At 41.8% G+C, this 13,578-nt stretch overlaps 1 protein-coding gene across 5 annotated transcripts in view; it reads left to right on the top strand.

Moving 5' to 3' along the window:
• Nucleotides 1–13,578, top strand: part of Kif16b (kinesin family member 16B) — a 279,659-nt gene that overhangs the window by 44,050 nt on the left and 222,031 nt on the right. For all 5 annotated transcript variants that reach the window (XM_052723316.1, XM_052723317.1, XM_052723315.1 and 2 more), the window contains exons 4-10: nt 794–910; nt 3,466–3,563; nt 4,231–4,340; nt 7,607–7,749; nt 9,147–9,315; nt 9,483–9,614; nt 10,717–10,892. In XM_052723316.1, the coding sequence (XP_052579276.1) occupies nt 794–910; nt 3,466–3,563; nt 4,231–4,340; nt 7,607–7,749; nt 9,147–9,315; nt 9,483–9,614; nt 10,717–10,892 (945 nt within the window). The remainder of the gene's footprint in view (nt 1–793; nt 911–3,465; nt 3,564–4,230; nt 4,341–7,606; nt 7,750–9,146; nt 9,316–9,482; nt 9,615–10,716; nt 10,893–13,578) is intronic.

The following is a 13,578-nucleotide window of genomic DNA, read 5'->3' as shown; positions in this document are numbered from 1 at the left end:
AGGCATCAACAGAGCTTTGATGTTCCTTCTTAGCTTGGTATAATAGGGTACTTCACATTTTAATCTGTCTCATCTACGTTAGCTGTCCTCCTGGACCATTTGTGCTTCATCCTCTTTACCCCCAAATATCAAGTATGTGGGGCGTGGGACAGAAATGCAGGTTGTGGATGTGACCCTCTGGTCTCCCCACCATGTCTACAAGTATTTGAATAAGTATCCAAACAGGAAATTACACTGGGACCCAGTTGTGAGGGAGCCCAGACATTCACCACCCTGCCCCCAGCACTCTGCTACCCCAGGTCGCCTAGAGACTTATCTTGAGGAACATTGGCCCTGAGAAATGAAGGCTTTGATTTGGTAGGATTCAGGCAATAATTTCTGGCTACTGTGACCTTTAGGTTTTGAATATTAATTTCTGGAGGCTCTGATAAGATGAATAGCTTTACACATTATGCAGTTCTGAATTTTAACATCACGTGTTAAAATCTTTGCTTCTAGACACAATTGCCACTTGGCCTTGTTTACATTTTTATTTCAGAAATCATTTGCTAACTTAAGTAGGAAAAAGGATGGTGTTGCTTTTTGCTTGCTTGGAAAGTTTACTTTTGATTAAAAACTGGGGTGCATACATATTCTGTTGTTGCAGCTCGGCAGTGATTTATTTTTATGCTGTAATCCTTAAAGATGAAAGTAACATTCAAGAATATTGTCAACACTGCAGGGACTTTTATTAAAATCCATGGTACTTGCATCCTTTGTGTTTTTATATATGTATATATATTTTTTCTTTTAGGTTTTCAAAACTCTGGGCACAGATGTCGTGAAATCTGCATTTGAAGGTTATAATGCTTGTGTCTTTGCATATGGGCAAACTGGATCTGGAAAGTCCTACACTATGATGGGAAATTCTGTACGTTGTTTAGTTGTTTATATGCTATATGGGAAGGAGATTTCTCGTTATCTTTCTCTGGAGTGATGGAATTATCTCTTATCTACTAGGTCTGCACCAACTTTTCCTGTTCTGATCTTCCTTTAGTAATAAGAAGATAAAACTCAGTAATAAGCTGAACTAAATTTCCTTGGAGAGATTTGAAATTAGAAATAGTTTTACATTATAAGCACGAATAATGGGTGCAAGTCCCAGTTCGTTTCTTCTTTTAAAGGCCTTATAATCTTATCAAGAAAGTAATTTATTCTTCTTTTCTGCCAGCATAACAGTTTGAATAAAATTACCAAAGTCTGTTCTTTTTAAAATTATTCAGAACATTTTTCCTAAGAATAGCACAAAAAGGAAAATCTAAACTTTTTGATGGAAAGGTGTTACATAAGTCCAGCAAATACATGAAAAAGTTGGCAATACAGAGCCCTTACAGCTTATATGGTCATAAACACAGCATCTACAGTTTAGAAATTAATCGATGTAAATTAACAGGCACTTGTATTTGCACCAGAATGTGGAGAAGTGCAATGTAGATATAATAAATTTGGACATGATATGATGGTGTGCACTTGTAATCCCAGCTTCTTGGGAGGCTGATGCAGGATGATCACAAACTTCAGACCATCCTGGTGAACTTAGAGAGATCAAAAAACAAAAAAAGCCTGGGAATGTAGCTTCATAGCTCAGTGGTGGGACACCTACACAGCATACTCAAGGCCCTGACTGGGTCTCTGACAACACACAAAACAAACAAAAAAGCATCAACAACCCATGAATAAGTACTTAAAACTTAGTGATACGTATGTAATTTTTTTCAGGTGGTAGCAAGAACTGTGTTCAGTAAGGCCAAACCTGTGGTGTGTTGTAGATGTAGACACTGAGTGGTTTAGGGGCCCCTGCCAGCAGGCACAGTAATGTCTTCATTGCTCAAGGTTTGGTGGTCCATGGAAGCATGGTATTGAAGGGAACCAAATCTTCTTAAGGACACCATTTCATTGCCTGGAACCTAGTTTCTCAAACCCAGACTTTGTGTTTACATGGGAAATACGGCCCTGAGCTTGTGTCACAAGGCCGGAAGGCAGGAAGAGCAAGGGAGAGAGAGAATACACCTCAGATTTCCCATTCCACTTTAATCACTATTTTCCTCTTCTTGTTTTCCTACTGAACTTTTCGGGGAAAAAAAAAAAACTCTAAAAATGAAATATGCATGTCAGTTTTCCACTAGTCACTTTATACAAGACATTTACCAAGCACTCCTAAAAGGCAGGTGCTTTTTCTCTGCCCTTGTAGGTAAGTACAGCTTCAGTATTCTAGTTACTTACTTTAAAGTAAGAAAGACAACTTGTGGTGGAAGTATCAGTTGTCCTTGGTAACAGCTTGTACCAATTGAATGGTAGATACAAAGGGAAAAAATGCCTTAAAGCAGCGGCAATGATAGTTCTTCAGTTCTTTGAGGGGGAGTTGAGTGGAGGTAGGAAAGGACTGGCCAAGAATGCATAGCTTCTCTGAGGTCTAGGTTCCCTAATGAGAGCATTTTGCCTGATGCAGAGTGTCTTAGTTTGGGTTACTATTACTATGATGAAACAGCATGACCAAAAGCAAGTTGTGGAGGTTGGTGTTTGCCTTACACTTCCACATCCATAGTTCATCACTGAAGGAAGTCAGGACAGGAACTCAAGCAGGGAAGGAACCTGGAGGCAGGAGCTGATGCAGAGACCATGGAGGGGTGCTGCTTACTGGCTTGCTCCCCATGGCTTGCTCAGCCTGCTTTCTTATAGAACCCAGGACCACCAGCCCAGAGGTGGTCCCATCCATAATGGACTGGGCCCACCCCCATCACTTATTAAGAAAATGCCCTTGTCTGCTTAGAGCCTGATCTTACGGAGGCATTTTCTCAGCTGAGGCTCCCTCCTCTCAGATGACTCTATCTTGTGTCTAGTTGACAGAAGACTAGCCAGTACATAGAGTGTTGCTCACAGACTTGTTCATGTGTCCTGAACTATGTTATATACCCACATTGCTTAGTGATATGGTGAATTTGCTCTTCCTAAGAGGAACCTCACAGGGTTTGCTGTACCAAAGGAAGGCTGTCTTCCATAGTTTAATGTGCTTCTGCCACCAACATTTTAAGATGCTTATCTGGAGGACTTTATAAGGTTTTTTGGTCAGTGTTTCCTTTCTGCATAGTATGTATTATCCCTGTTTGGTCATTTAACCAGATATTTTTAAGATGTATTGTACCTTATAAACTATATTCTTTGATAGAGAACAAGTGTCCTAATCCTTGCAAGCATTGTTAACTGGTTTAACATCTGATAAATGTGTATTATCCTAATCATAGCACTTAGAAATCAGAAGGCATTATCCTTTCATTTCAGAGTAAGAAGCAGTGCTACAGGGGCTCTTGGTGGGAGGTTTGGGCTTGGCACTCAGGCTTCTAGAGTCAGTGCCAGCCAAATGCAAGTTCACTGCCTGCCCGAATCTAGTTTGAGTGATGGTTGTGATACCCTTCTTCTCCATTTCAGAGTGATTCTGGTTTAATACCTCGGATCTGTGAAGCACTCTTCAGTCGGATAAATGAAACCACCAGATGGGACGAAGCCTCTTTCAGGACTGAAGTTAGGTAGGGCCACGACCTGAGGCATAAAATTCTGAGGGGCCCAGGCTGCTTGACTTGTACAGAGGTCTTGCAGAGAGAAGGATGAAGCTGCAAGTTGCTGAGGAATGAGCCTGCCCCTTCCTGACCTGAACGTAATGTTAGTTAGGAATAGAACTGAGACTACTTGGGTACAATTTGGGTGTGAAATAGCTTTGCTTGATGGAAGCTTTAGTATTTATTCTATTTTTATCTCAAATGGAGTGAGTCCTTGACTTTTGTGAGCTCATGGAATTCATTTCATTCTTTTGGCTAAGAAATGTCTGTGGTACTCACTGTGGAATCCTGTGAGTCTCACCCTCACATCAGTCTGGGTGCACAGAGCACCTTTTCCTTTCTGTCACTGAGTCTCTCCAGTGGTCTTGAGCAGAGCTGTGTTGACCTGTAGTGCTCAGAGCCAATCATCCTCTTGGTGACTGTGACTCTGGGTAAGCTATTTAAAGCACATCGGACCTCTCGAGTCATATCTATAAAGTGGGGATGATGAAGTAACCACCTTTGGGCCAGGACTCAGGGAAATGCATCCTGTGAAGTACACAGCAGAGGCATAGATGGTTGCCATGTGTGTTGTTTGTTATTATTAATGTCTTAAAATCATTTTTTTTCTAAAATTCATTCTATTTAAAATTTATAGCTACTTAGAAATTTACAACGAACGTGTGAGAGACCTACTTAGGCGGAAGTCATCTAAAACCTTCAATTTAAGAGTCCGTGAGCATCCCAAAGAAGGACCTTACGTTGAGGGTAAGAAGGAAGTTTCTTGTCTTCATACACTCCCCTGCTTTCCCTTGGGATTGGTGTAAATACGAAGTACAGAACTGTGGTGATGGCACGAATTTAAACAGTTGTTTACTTTTGGAACTTCATTTCGGTAAAGGTAACCAGAGGCACCACTCTCTGTCTCCTGCTCTCCGAGTCTGTACTTCACTAGGTATTCACTAGGTGTTTGGTGAGGCCAACCCATAATTTCCGTTGGCTTAAAAAACTCTGGAAATGGGTTTTCTCATCTTTCCAACAAGATGAGCAAGTCCTGCCCCACCCTCCCACCCCCAAACCTGTGTGTCTCAGTGGCGATGCATTTTCCTGTGGTCCTTTCACCGACCTTACGGTGTTTGTCAGAAGAGTTCCCATAGGCGTTCCCTCTTGGCTCTTGGCATCTGTGTTGTGATGGGGTAACTATGGTGGGCTGGGCACCTACCTCTACACTGTCACCCTTTAGATTAAAACAGGGAAAGTGGTTCACTGAGTATACAAGGTCACAGCAGCTAAGCAATAGCTAGAGAAGCACATTGATGAGCTGTGGAGGTTGCAATTTAAAAGTACTCTTCTGGTTTGGGTGGGCTTTTCTGTGTGCAGTTTCCTGGCATGTAATGCATGCCATGTGAAGGAGTACAGTCCATACTGGCTTAAGTACAGGTCTGGGAGGTTAGCTTGAGCCTCTGTGCATATAAATTTCAGTTGTTACCCTATGGCATGTAATTAGTAGCCATGCAAATCAGGGTCATGCAGTTAAGGTCAGCCTTGGTCAAAGAATCTGGCCAGCAATTCTGGGATGCAGCTCTGTGGTGTTAAGTTACAGCACTTTGAGGTTTCTGGTCTCTTACTGGTGGCCCTGCCCCTAATACTAACTGAGTCGTGGAGGGCATTGCATTGGTGTAGGGAATTGGCCCTTGCCATTCTGGCTGTGATAGTTAATCTTTTTGTCAACTCCATGGGATTTTTGAATTACCATGGAAATAAATCTCAGGCATGTTTATGAGGAATTATCTAGATTACTTTAGTTGAGGTAGGTCAACTTCACCCTCAATGTGGGTAGCACCATTCCATGTTCTGGGGACCCAGACTGAGCGAAGTTGAACACAAGCCTTCATGGCTCTCTGCTCCTGATTATGGACACGATGTGATTGGTGAGCAGGTGCTTCCTTGTTCCGCCGCCGTACCTTCCCCACTGTGGCTGACCGTCTCCCTTGAACTGGGAGCCACCATAAACCTCTCCTCCCGTCAGTCTCCTTGCCAGGTGTTTCTTATCCCAGCAGTGAGAGGAGGAGGATTAGTTACACTGGGTTCCAGGTCATGTTGTTAGGAGGCTAATTTTGCTCTTCCTAAGGGAGCTGAGTAACTCATAGGGGAATAGCCTAAAGGTATAGGGATTGCTAATAGAAACACTTTCTTAGGATATTGTCCATGAAGTGTGCTTCCTTGCTGTCAAGAATGGAACTGGACATAGGTATGAAGGTGTACCTCTTTAGCTCCCTTTTTTTAACCTTGAGGTCTTCAGTGTGCCAACAGGACCCCGTCTATGTTTTAAGTTCCCATTTACATTTGTGCTCTATCTCCCCAGAGAAAGGGGTGTGGTGTGTTGTGTGTGTCTTTTGGGAGTGTTATGGAATATCTATTGCTTTCAGTCTAACAGGACCTTTACATTTTTTTCTTTGTTATAGCAGATGTTAAAACATAAAATTGATATATGAAGAGACAGAATAATTAAGCAGGGTAAAAACATCTGCATCTATTGACCTCTATAATTATGATCCTTATAAATTTTTAAATAATGCAGTTATTCAGACATTGAGTATGGATTATGGATTATCTGAAAATAAAATAAAATGTCATCACTCAACTTTTATACCAAAATATTTGAAAAAAAGGTCAAGAATTTACATGTAAAAACTAAATAATGACATGATCACAAGTACTGTTTTTTTTTTTTTTTAAATATTTGACTTAAAACCAGGAAGCCATATAAGAATTATTTTTCCCCCAATGGTGCTAGGAATCAGAGCCAGGGTCTCCTTTGAGCATGCCAGGCAAGTGCTCTGTGGGACTGGGCTATACTACCACCCTGAACTACGGATGAATTTTAAGTGGGAAAAAACATTGCTCAGCTTCTTTCCTCATAATAGAAAAGCAGAAAGACCCTTACAGGTGATGTTTGTCACCCTCTGGGTGGCTAGAGAGGGTGCTGGGGAGGGGAAGGGGACAAGTGTGCTTCACATCCTCACTGTTGCTGCAGCAAACTGCCCTCTGTGGAGGAGAGCCTTGCAGCAGATGTCGGCATTTCTGACGTCCTTTGATTTAGCAGTTCTCCCTCCACGAATTTATTTTGTAGCTACATTCCCATGCATTTGAAAAGACCAATGCACAAAATATTTTAACAGCCCATACTTGTATTTGGAAATAAAATAAAATAGAAACGACCTCTGTAGTCTCAAGAAGTGGCTGGTAAATTGCTTGTGGTTCAGAGGTACAACCATTTCTGTGCAACCTTAAGAATGAACACCAGGCCACCCTGACTGTTATTGAGTATTCTTAGATGGACTTAAGGAAAAAGCAGGAAGCAGAACAATGTTCATTTTATCCTGGTGTGTGGGGTTGACCAGAGGGCCTCATGTGTGTCCCGCCCGGTATGCTACCATGTGCATGGAGGGATGGTGGCTTTATATGTGTGTAACTGCCTTAGTCTGTATGGATTGTCTTGAAGGGTATGGGGAAACTGGGAACACTGGTTACCTGACAGAGGGGAAGGAAAGAGTTGGCTGTAGGGAAAAAGCAGAGGTGCCCTATGAGCTACCTTCCCCTCAAGAAAAGAGAGATAGTAAAAAATTTTTTAGTTTTAAAATATTTTCAGGTTGTGCACGGGGTGAGGCATACATGAGGCTTTTCTGGGGTGAAGTATAACACGAATCTTAAGAATTCATCTACAGTGGAGCTTTTATATATTTCTTCCTTATGCCATGATGCTTCTAAGAGGTTGCTGTTACGAGCTGACTTTTATTCTGGGCACTCTGTGTAATGGAGTGTAATGGACACTCAGATTAGGTTTCCGAGGCCCATTGAGGCGAACCAACTTGTCCAGCTTTCAGTCTGCATTGCAGTCCACCATTGTGTAGACACCAGATGACCAACCAGGTTGGCAGATGCATAGTCATGCATGATCCTTAGAGGGAAGTTACTTATTTCCTTCACTACATAACAGAAGGATTCCCTCAACCCTTTCTTTTTCCTTCTAGATTTATCCAAGCATTTAGTCCAGAACTACAGTGACGTGGAGGAACTTATGGACGCAGGGAATATCAACCGTACCACTGCAGCGACCGGGATGAACGACGTCAGTAGCAGATCTCACGCCATCTTCACTATCAAGTTCACTCAGGTAAGGGCAGCATTGAGCAGAGGCTCCAGGCCTCAGGCCTTTCCTTGCTGATTAGCACCAGCTGAGCGCTGATCCTTGTTGAACCAGGAGCAGCAGCAAGCAAAGGTGACTGTCACTTCCTTGTTAATTAGAGTTGAACATGTGCTGTGTGCTCAGCTTTTCTGCATTCACAGTGATTTAAAAGTCCTGATGTATATCCTTAGAAATATTTAGCAGGCTTCCACCTTGTTCTAGGCATAAGAAAAACTTGCTCTGTGCCTAATTAAGCAAAGTTTTCATTGTTATAAGCACAGTGGGAGATAATAGATTTTGAGGCAGAGCAGCTGGAGGCCGAGGTGAGAAACGGGTGCAGTACATTATCGCTCCACGGGCTCCGGTGATGTTGATTATGATTAGAGTAGTATTAGAGGACAGTGAGCACTCAGAGGCACTAATGTAAGAATTCATTATGATCAGGTGGTACTCAGTGTCTTGAAGGTGGCTGGGAGTGGCTGAGGGGAAGGTGTCTGTTACCAAACCAGACCATGGGTATACACGGTTTCAAGTCTTCCTGGCTTCAGCAAGTGTTAGGTGTTGGAGCTGTCTGTCCACATTGACAGTGAACACAGCAGAAACAGCCAGGCACCCCTTCACTAATTTGAGGATCAGAGGGCAGGGAAATGCGTTGACTCTCCAAGGGCTCTCTGGGCATCCTCCGTGTCCTGCTAGACCTTCAGTTAGAGCCTCGCTTTGCATTACAGCCGCTTACTGGCTTTTCTTCAGTTTTCTGTTGGATGCTTAAGTAGTAAGTAGTAGCTGACTGTAGTTTCTAAAAGGTTTACATGTCCATCAAAATCTACATTTTATTATTATTTGTTGCATTTGGCTAAAATATAAAACATAGGTTAAAGGCCTTTAGAAATATAAAGTTCTGATAGGATTCAGAGCAAGGGATTTTACATTTTGGTATTTCACATCTTTAAAGATGTGGTGTGCTTAATTAAACAGTATCATAATATCTTACATGACTGTCTGTCTGTCATGTTCTGAAGAGCCTTGTGTCTGCAGTGCTGAAGCTTCCAGAAGAAGAAAGCTAATTACTTGTTATTTCGTTTTCTTTTCCAGTTCCCCATGGGGGCTGATTTTATATTGTTTTGCTCTCCAATCCTGAGGGTTGTTGTCAAGAGTGACAGTGGTTTGCCAAATGGACTGTTTTTTCAGAAAGTGTGAGGGTCACTTATGGTAGAGTTCTGTTGCATCAGGTTTAATTCAGGCAGATAGCCAATAAAATAACAAAATGAACACCAAAAGTCTACCTTGAAAGATCTCCGCTGGGGAGTGGAAAGTGATGGGAATTTGGTCATGAAAAGCACAGAACCCTTTGTTCACTTCAGTGTTACGTGCATGTCTTTCCACAGGCAAAATTCGATGCTGAAATGCCATGTGAAACAGTGAGCAAGATCCACCTGGTCGATCTTGCTGGAAGTGAGCGTGCGGATGCCACCGGTGCCACTGGGGTCAGGCTCAAGGAAGGGGGCAATATAAACAAGTCCCTTGTGACTCTGGGAAATGTCATTTCTGCCTTAGGTAGGCTTGAGGTCACCCCCTGCCCTTTTTTTTGCCTGGGTACTGTGTTAGCTTGGAACACGCCTGCTGGATGTTTGTCTCACAAACCCAGGCAGCATGCACAGGTCTTTAGAGCAAGTTAGACAAAGCAGGGACTTTGGAATGACCTCTTTCTTTCTTCCCGGCAGCTGATTTATCTCAGGATGCAGCCAACCCTCTTGTGAAGAAGAAGCAAGTTTTTGTGCCTTACAGGGATTCTGTTTTGACTTGGCTGTTGAAAGATAGCCTTGGAGGAAACTCTAAAACCATCATGATTGCCAGTAAGAGTTGAAATTATATCCCTGAGCATCAGTATTTCCTGTGAATTAAGTGTAAATATTTAAGTTGGAAGTGTCTCATTAGGATGCAGCATCTTTTATATCTTAAAGAAAGAAATGTTTCTTCCTGGCTTGAAAACAATGTATTGTAACACATCGGTAGTTTGGAATTTGCAGTTCTGTAGATGTGGGTATCATGGAGGCTACAGTGGCAGGCAGACATGCTCAGCTTCTCTCTGCTTCAAGTAAAGGCAGGCACTTTGAACTTCACCAGCTAGTAGGAGAATCCTTTACAGAGACAGCAAATAAACAACCCACGGTTTTCTCATTTAAAACAGTAGATGCAGAATTTAAAATTTAAAATTGAAAGGAAAAACCAAGGAGGTAAGCACAATGGGAATAGTAGTATACTCTCTTTTTATAGTTGACCAATTAAGTGAAAGAATAAGGATTGAGAAAACTCTGTAGAACAGGAGATTTGCTAAGGGGACTCAGGACATGTTACCTCCCAGCCTTTCTTCCCTCTGTCTCTTCCTCCTTTCCCCTTCACTCCCCTCTGCCCTCTTCCCAGCCCTTGCCCTGCAGTCACTGGTGGCAGCAAGCGAACACAACATGTATTCACCCCAGTCTTCAAGTTAGGTGGAAGTGGGCTGCCGTGCAAAGTAACCAAAAGCTTCTAGAAGGAAGGAATTAAGTAGCCTACTGATTTTTGAAAAATTGCTGGGCTCTGGGCTTTTACAGATGATGGATTTTTATCAGAAATGCCCAAGTATTTTAATTCTTGCTCAATAGAGAAGTGCCACCCTGAAATTTCATGTGATCAACTGAGAAAACCCCTTCCCTGGGTAGGGTTTCTCTCACCCATCTTGAAGTTGTTCAAGTGGCTGATTATAGATGTGGCAGGAGCAGAACGACCTTTAATTTGGTACAGTGAACACCCTTCCCTATAAACCTTAGATATTTTTTAATATTCATTACTGTGGCAATGAATATTTAGTCTTTCTTGTGACCTGGGGTTGATCTGACTTTTAAATTACAAACCAACTTTGTGTTAAATGAAACATGGAGTGCTAGATGAATTATTTTTTGTATTCATTCTTCACAGCCATTTCACCTGCTGATGTCAATTATGGAGAAACCCTAAGTACCCTTCGCTATGCAAATAGAGCCAAAAACATCATCAACAAGCCTACCATTAATGAGGATGCCAACGTCAAACTCATCCGTGAGCTGCGAGCTGAAATAGCCAGGCTGAAAACCCTGCTCGCTCAAGGGAATCAGGTTGAGTTTTTCTGAGATTTATAGATAATTTTCTTTGAGTAATGGCATCTATTTCTAGCTCTTAATGAGACAATTATCTTGTGGTATTGATTTGAGTAAATAAGTGCTAAGTAAAGCTTCAGATGAGTTAGCAAGTCTCTATATCATCTTCCTTTTGGCCTTTGCATTCCATATGCATTCTGGGTGTAAGATTTTATCCATCAAGCCTTAAATGATTAACCGTCTAATAGTTATCAATTATGGATGGAAATTTAGCATGCAATAGGATTAGTGGTGTAATCTCCAGTAGTAAAATGAAATTTAGACACTTAAAATAATATTTAAAATTCTTTGCATGGATTTTGTGACACTAAGTGTATTTTAATAGAGGTGATGTGTTTGAACACCTTTCTGAGTCTTGGTCTCACTTTAGCCACACCCTAGCTGACTCAGTGGTGCCTCGGATGCTCTTCTCCGGGGCCTTGCATGATTATTGAAATGGCCTCACCTCAGGATCTTTTGAATTCCAGAGAAGCTGTGTCTTTTTGTTTCTCACAGTCTGAGCATGTTCCTGCAGGGTTATGCTCTGTGAGGACTGTGTAAGCTAAGTTCCAGATGGCTCAGGTATTACTGTGAAGAAAGGCCACCCTTGAAAGAAAATCAGAGATAGTGTTATCAATCTTGTTATCAGAAAGAAAATCAGTCTTGCTGTTAGGAAATAAAATGAAGATACATTTATTTCATCCTATGTTCTTAGGCCATGTGTGGACATCTTAAATCTATATCATTATACAACCCCATTTCTGTAAATGGGAAGCGCTCAGCGCTTTCCCTGTAAGAGTATATGGTACTCCACACTCTTGATAGCCCGTAAATGGTTTGAACAGTAGAAGTGTTGTCAAAATGAAATCTCAGTTTCCTGTGTCCTGAAGTCTGCCTGATAGTCCTTTCCCACGAGATGGCAGACTGCAGTCAAACAGGACTCCTTCATTGTACTTAAAAATATCTGTGTACCCCTTCTGTTTGTGGTGTCAGGCCTGTGGTGTGAAAGGGAGTTGTCAGCAGAATGTGATATCAGGAACCACAGTACTTGTTTCTATTTATACACTGCTATTGGAATCCTTTATCTGTGTTTTGGAAACGTTATTTGTATAAAGTACACCTTTTAAATGATTAATATGTGAAGAAAAGCATTTGAAAAAGCCTACACGCAGCTGCCTTCACTTGATTTTCCAAGAGACTGTTGAGGGAGAGTGGGTATGCGTGATCTATGGTACCCATACGGGGGGTCAGAAGACAGTTTTCAGAATTTGGTTCTCTCCTTTCCTTATGTGAGTTCCTAGGCTTGAATTCCCATTATCAGGTTTGGTGGCAAGTGCCTTTACCCACTGTCTTAGCTAGGGTTATTATTGCTGTGATGAGACACTGTCATCAGTGTTTTGGGGCAACTTGGGGAGGAAAGGGTTTATTTGACTTATATTTCCACATCACTGTTCATCACTGAAGGAAATCAGGACAGGAACTCAGACAGGGAGGCCAGGGAGGAGTGCTGCTTTCTGGCTTGCTCTCCATGGTGTTTTCAGCCTGCTTTCTTTCTTTCTCTCTCTCCTTTTTATTTTTCAGGTGAAAGGCAAACAGCAGACTCATTTATTCAGTAACAGTCTGGTTTCTATAAAACCCAGGACCACCTGACCAGGGATGGCACCAGCCAATGGGCTGCGCCCCCATCAATCACTAATTAAGAAAATGCCTTATAGACTTGCCTATAGCCCCATCTTATGGAAACATTTTCTTAATTAAGGTTCCTTGCTCTCAGACAACTTAAGCTTGTGTCAAGTTAACATAAAACTACCAGCATACCCACCAAGCCATCTCCCCAGCCCTGCCTTGTGTTTGCCCTTATGTGGTTGTGGTTGTGTTGTGTGCCTGTTGTTGTGTTTGTTTATCCCCTTATTTCTTTCATGAGTTAATATCATTTCTATAACTAAGGAGTAATTTTGTTACCATTTTGGAAGTGAAGATGGAAAGTTTATTTACAATGTGTTTTTGGTAAATTTAACATATACATTATAGTGAACATGGGACCCTAATTCAAGGTAAGGAATATTCTGAAACTATAAGTCTTTGAGATGTTAAAGGATGTCCTACCTAATTAAATTTATGATAATTAAAACAAATGGTCTTAAATGCTCATTAAAAAAATCTCTGAATAAGGGACTGGAGAGAGAGTCTGGTTGGTGAGTACTTGCTTCTATAGAGCCAGGCGAGGGGTAAATGCCTGTCATCTTAGCCATGGTGAGACCCGGGATAGAGACACTCAGATCCCTGGAGCTTGTGGACCAGTAGCCCTGCCTGCATTGTGAAATTGTGAAGTTCTGGCCTATGAGACACAGATTTTAAACTAAGGTGGAAGGTGCCTTAGGACCAACACTCAAAGTTGTCTTCTGACCTCCCAGATATGCGTCCGCGCGCGCGCGCGCGCGCACACACACACACACACACACACACACACACACACACACACCATCCCCCTTTCAGTCTCTCTCTAAAATAATTGTGAGTAAATCTTTCTGAGAACATTCCTCTATTTCTAGAATATTCTATTTCAATGTTCCTGTAGTTCTTTGAGAGTGTTAATTTAACTTCCATATTTAGAATTGTTTATTTAAGCAAAGCTAAATAAAAATCAGTTCTTATTTTTAGTAAT

This window comes from Peromyscus californicus, unplaced genomic scaffold (genome assembly GCF_007827085.1).
Source record: "Peromyscus californicus insignis strain IS unplaced genomic scaffold, ASM782708v3 Scaffold_7__1_contigs__length_154581171, whole genome shotgun sequence".
NCBI lineage: Eukaryota > Metazoa > Chordata > Mammalia > Rodentia > Cricetidae > Peromyscus > Peromyscus californicus.
This window is presented reverse-complemented; position numbering and strand designations above follow the sequence as displayed.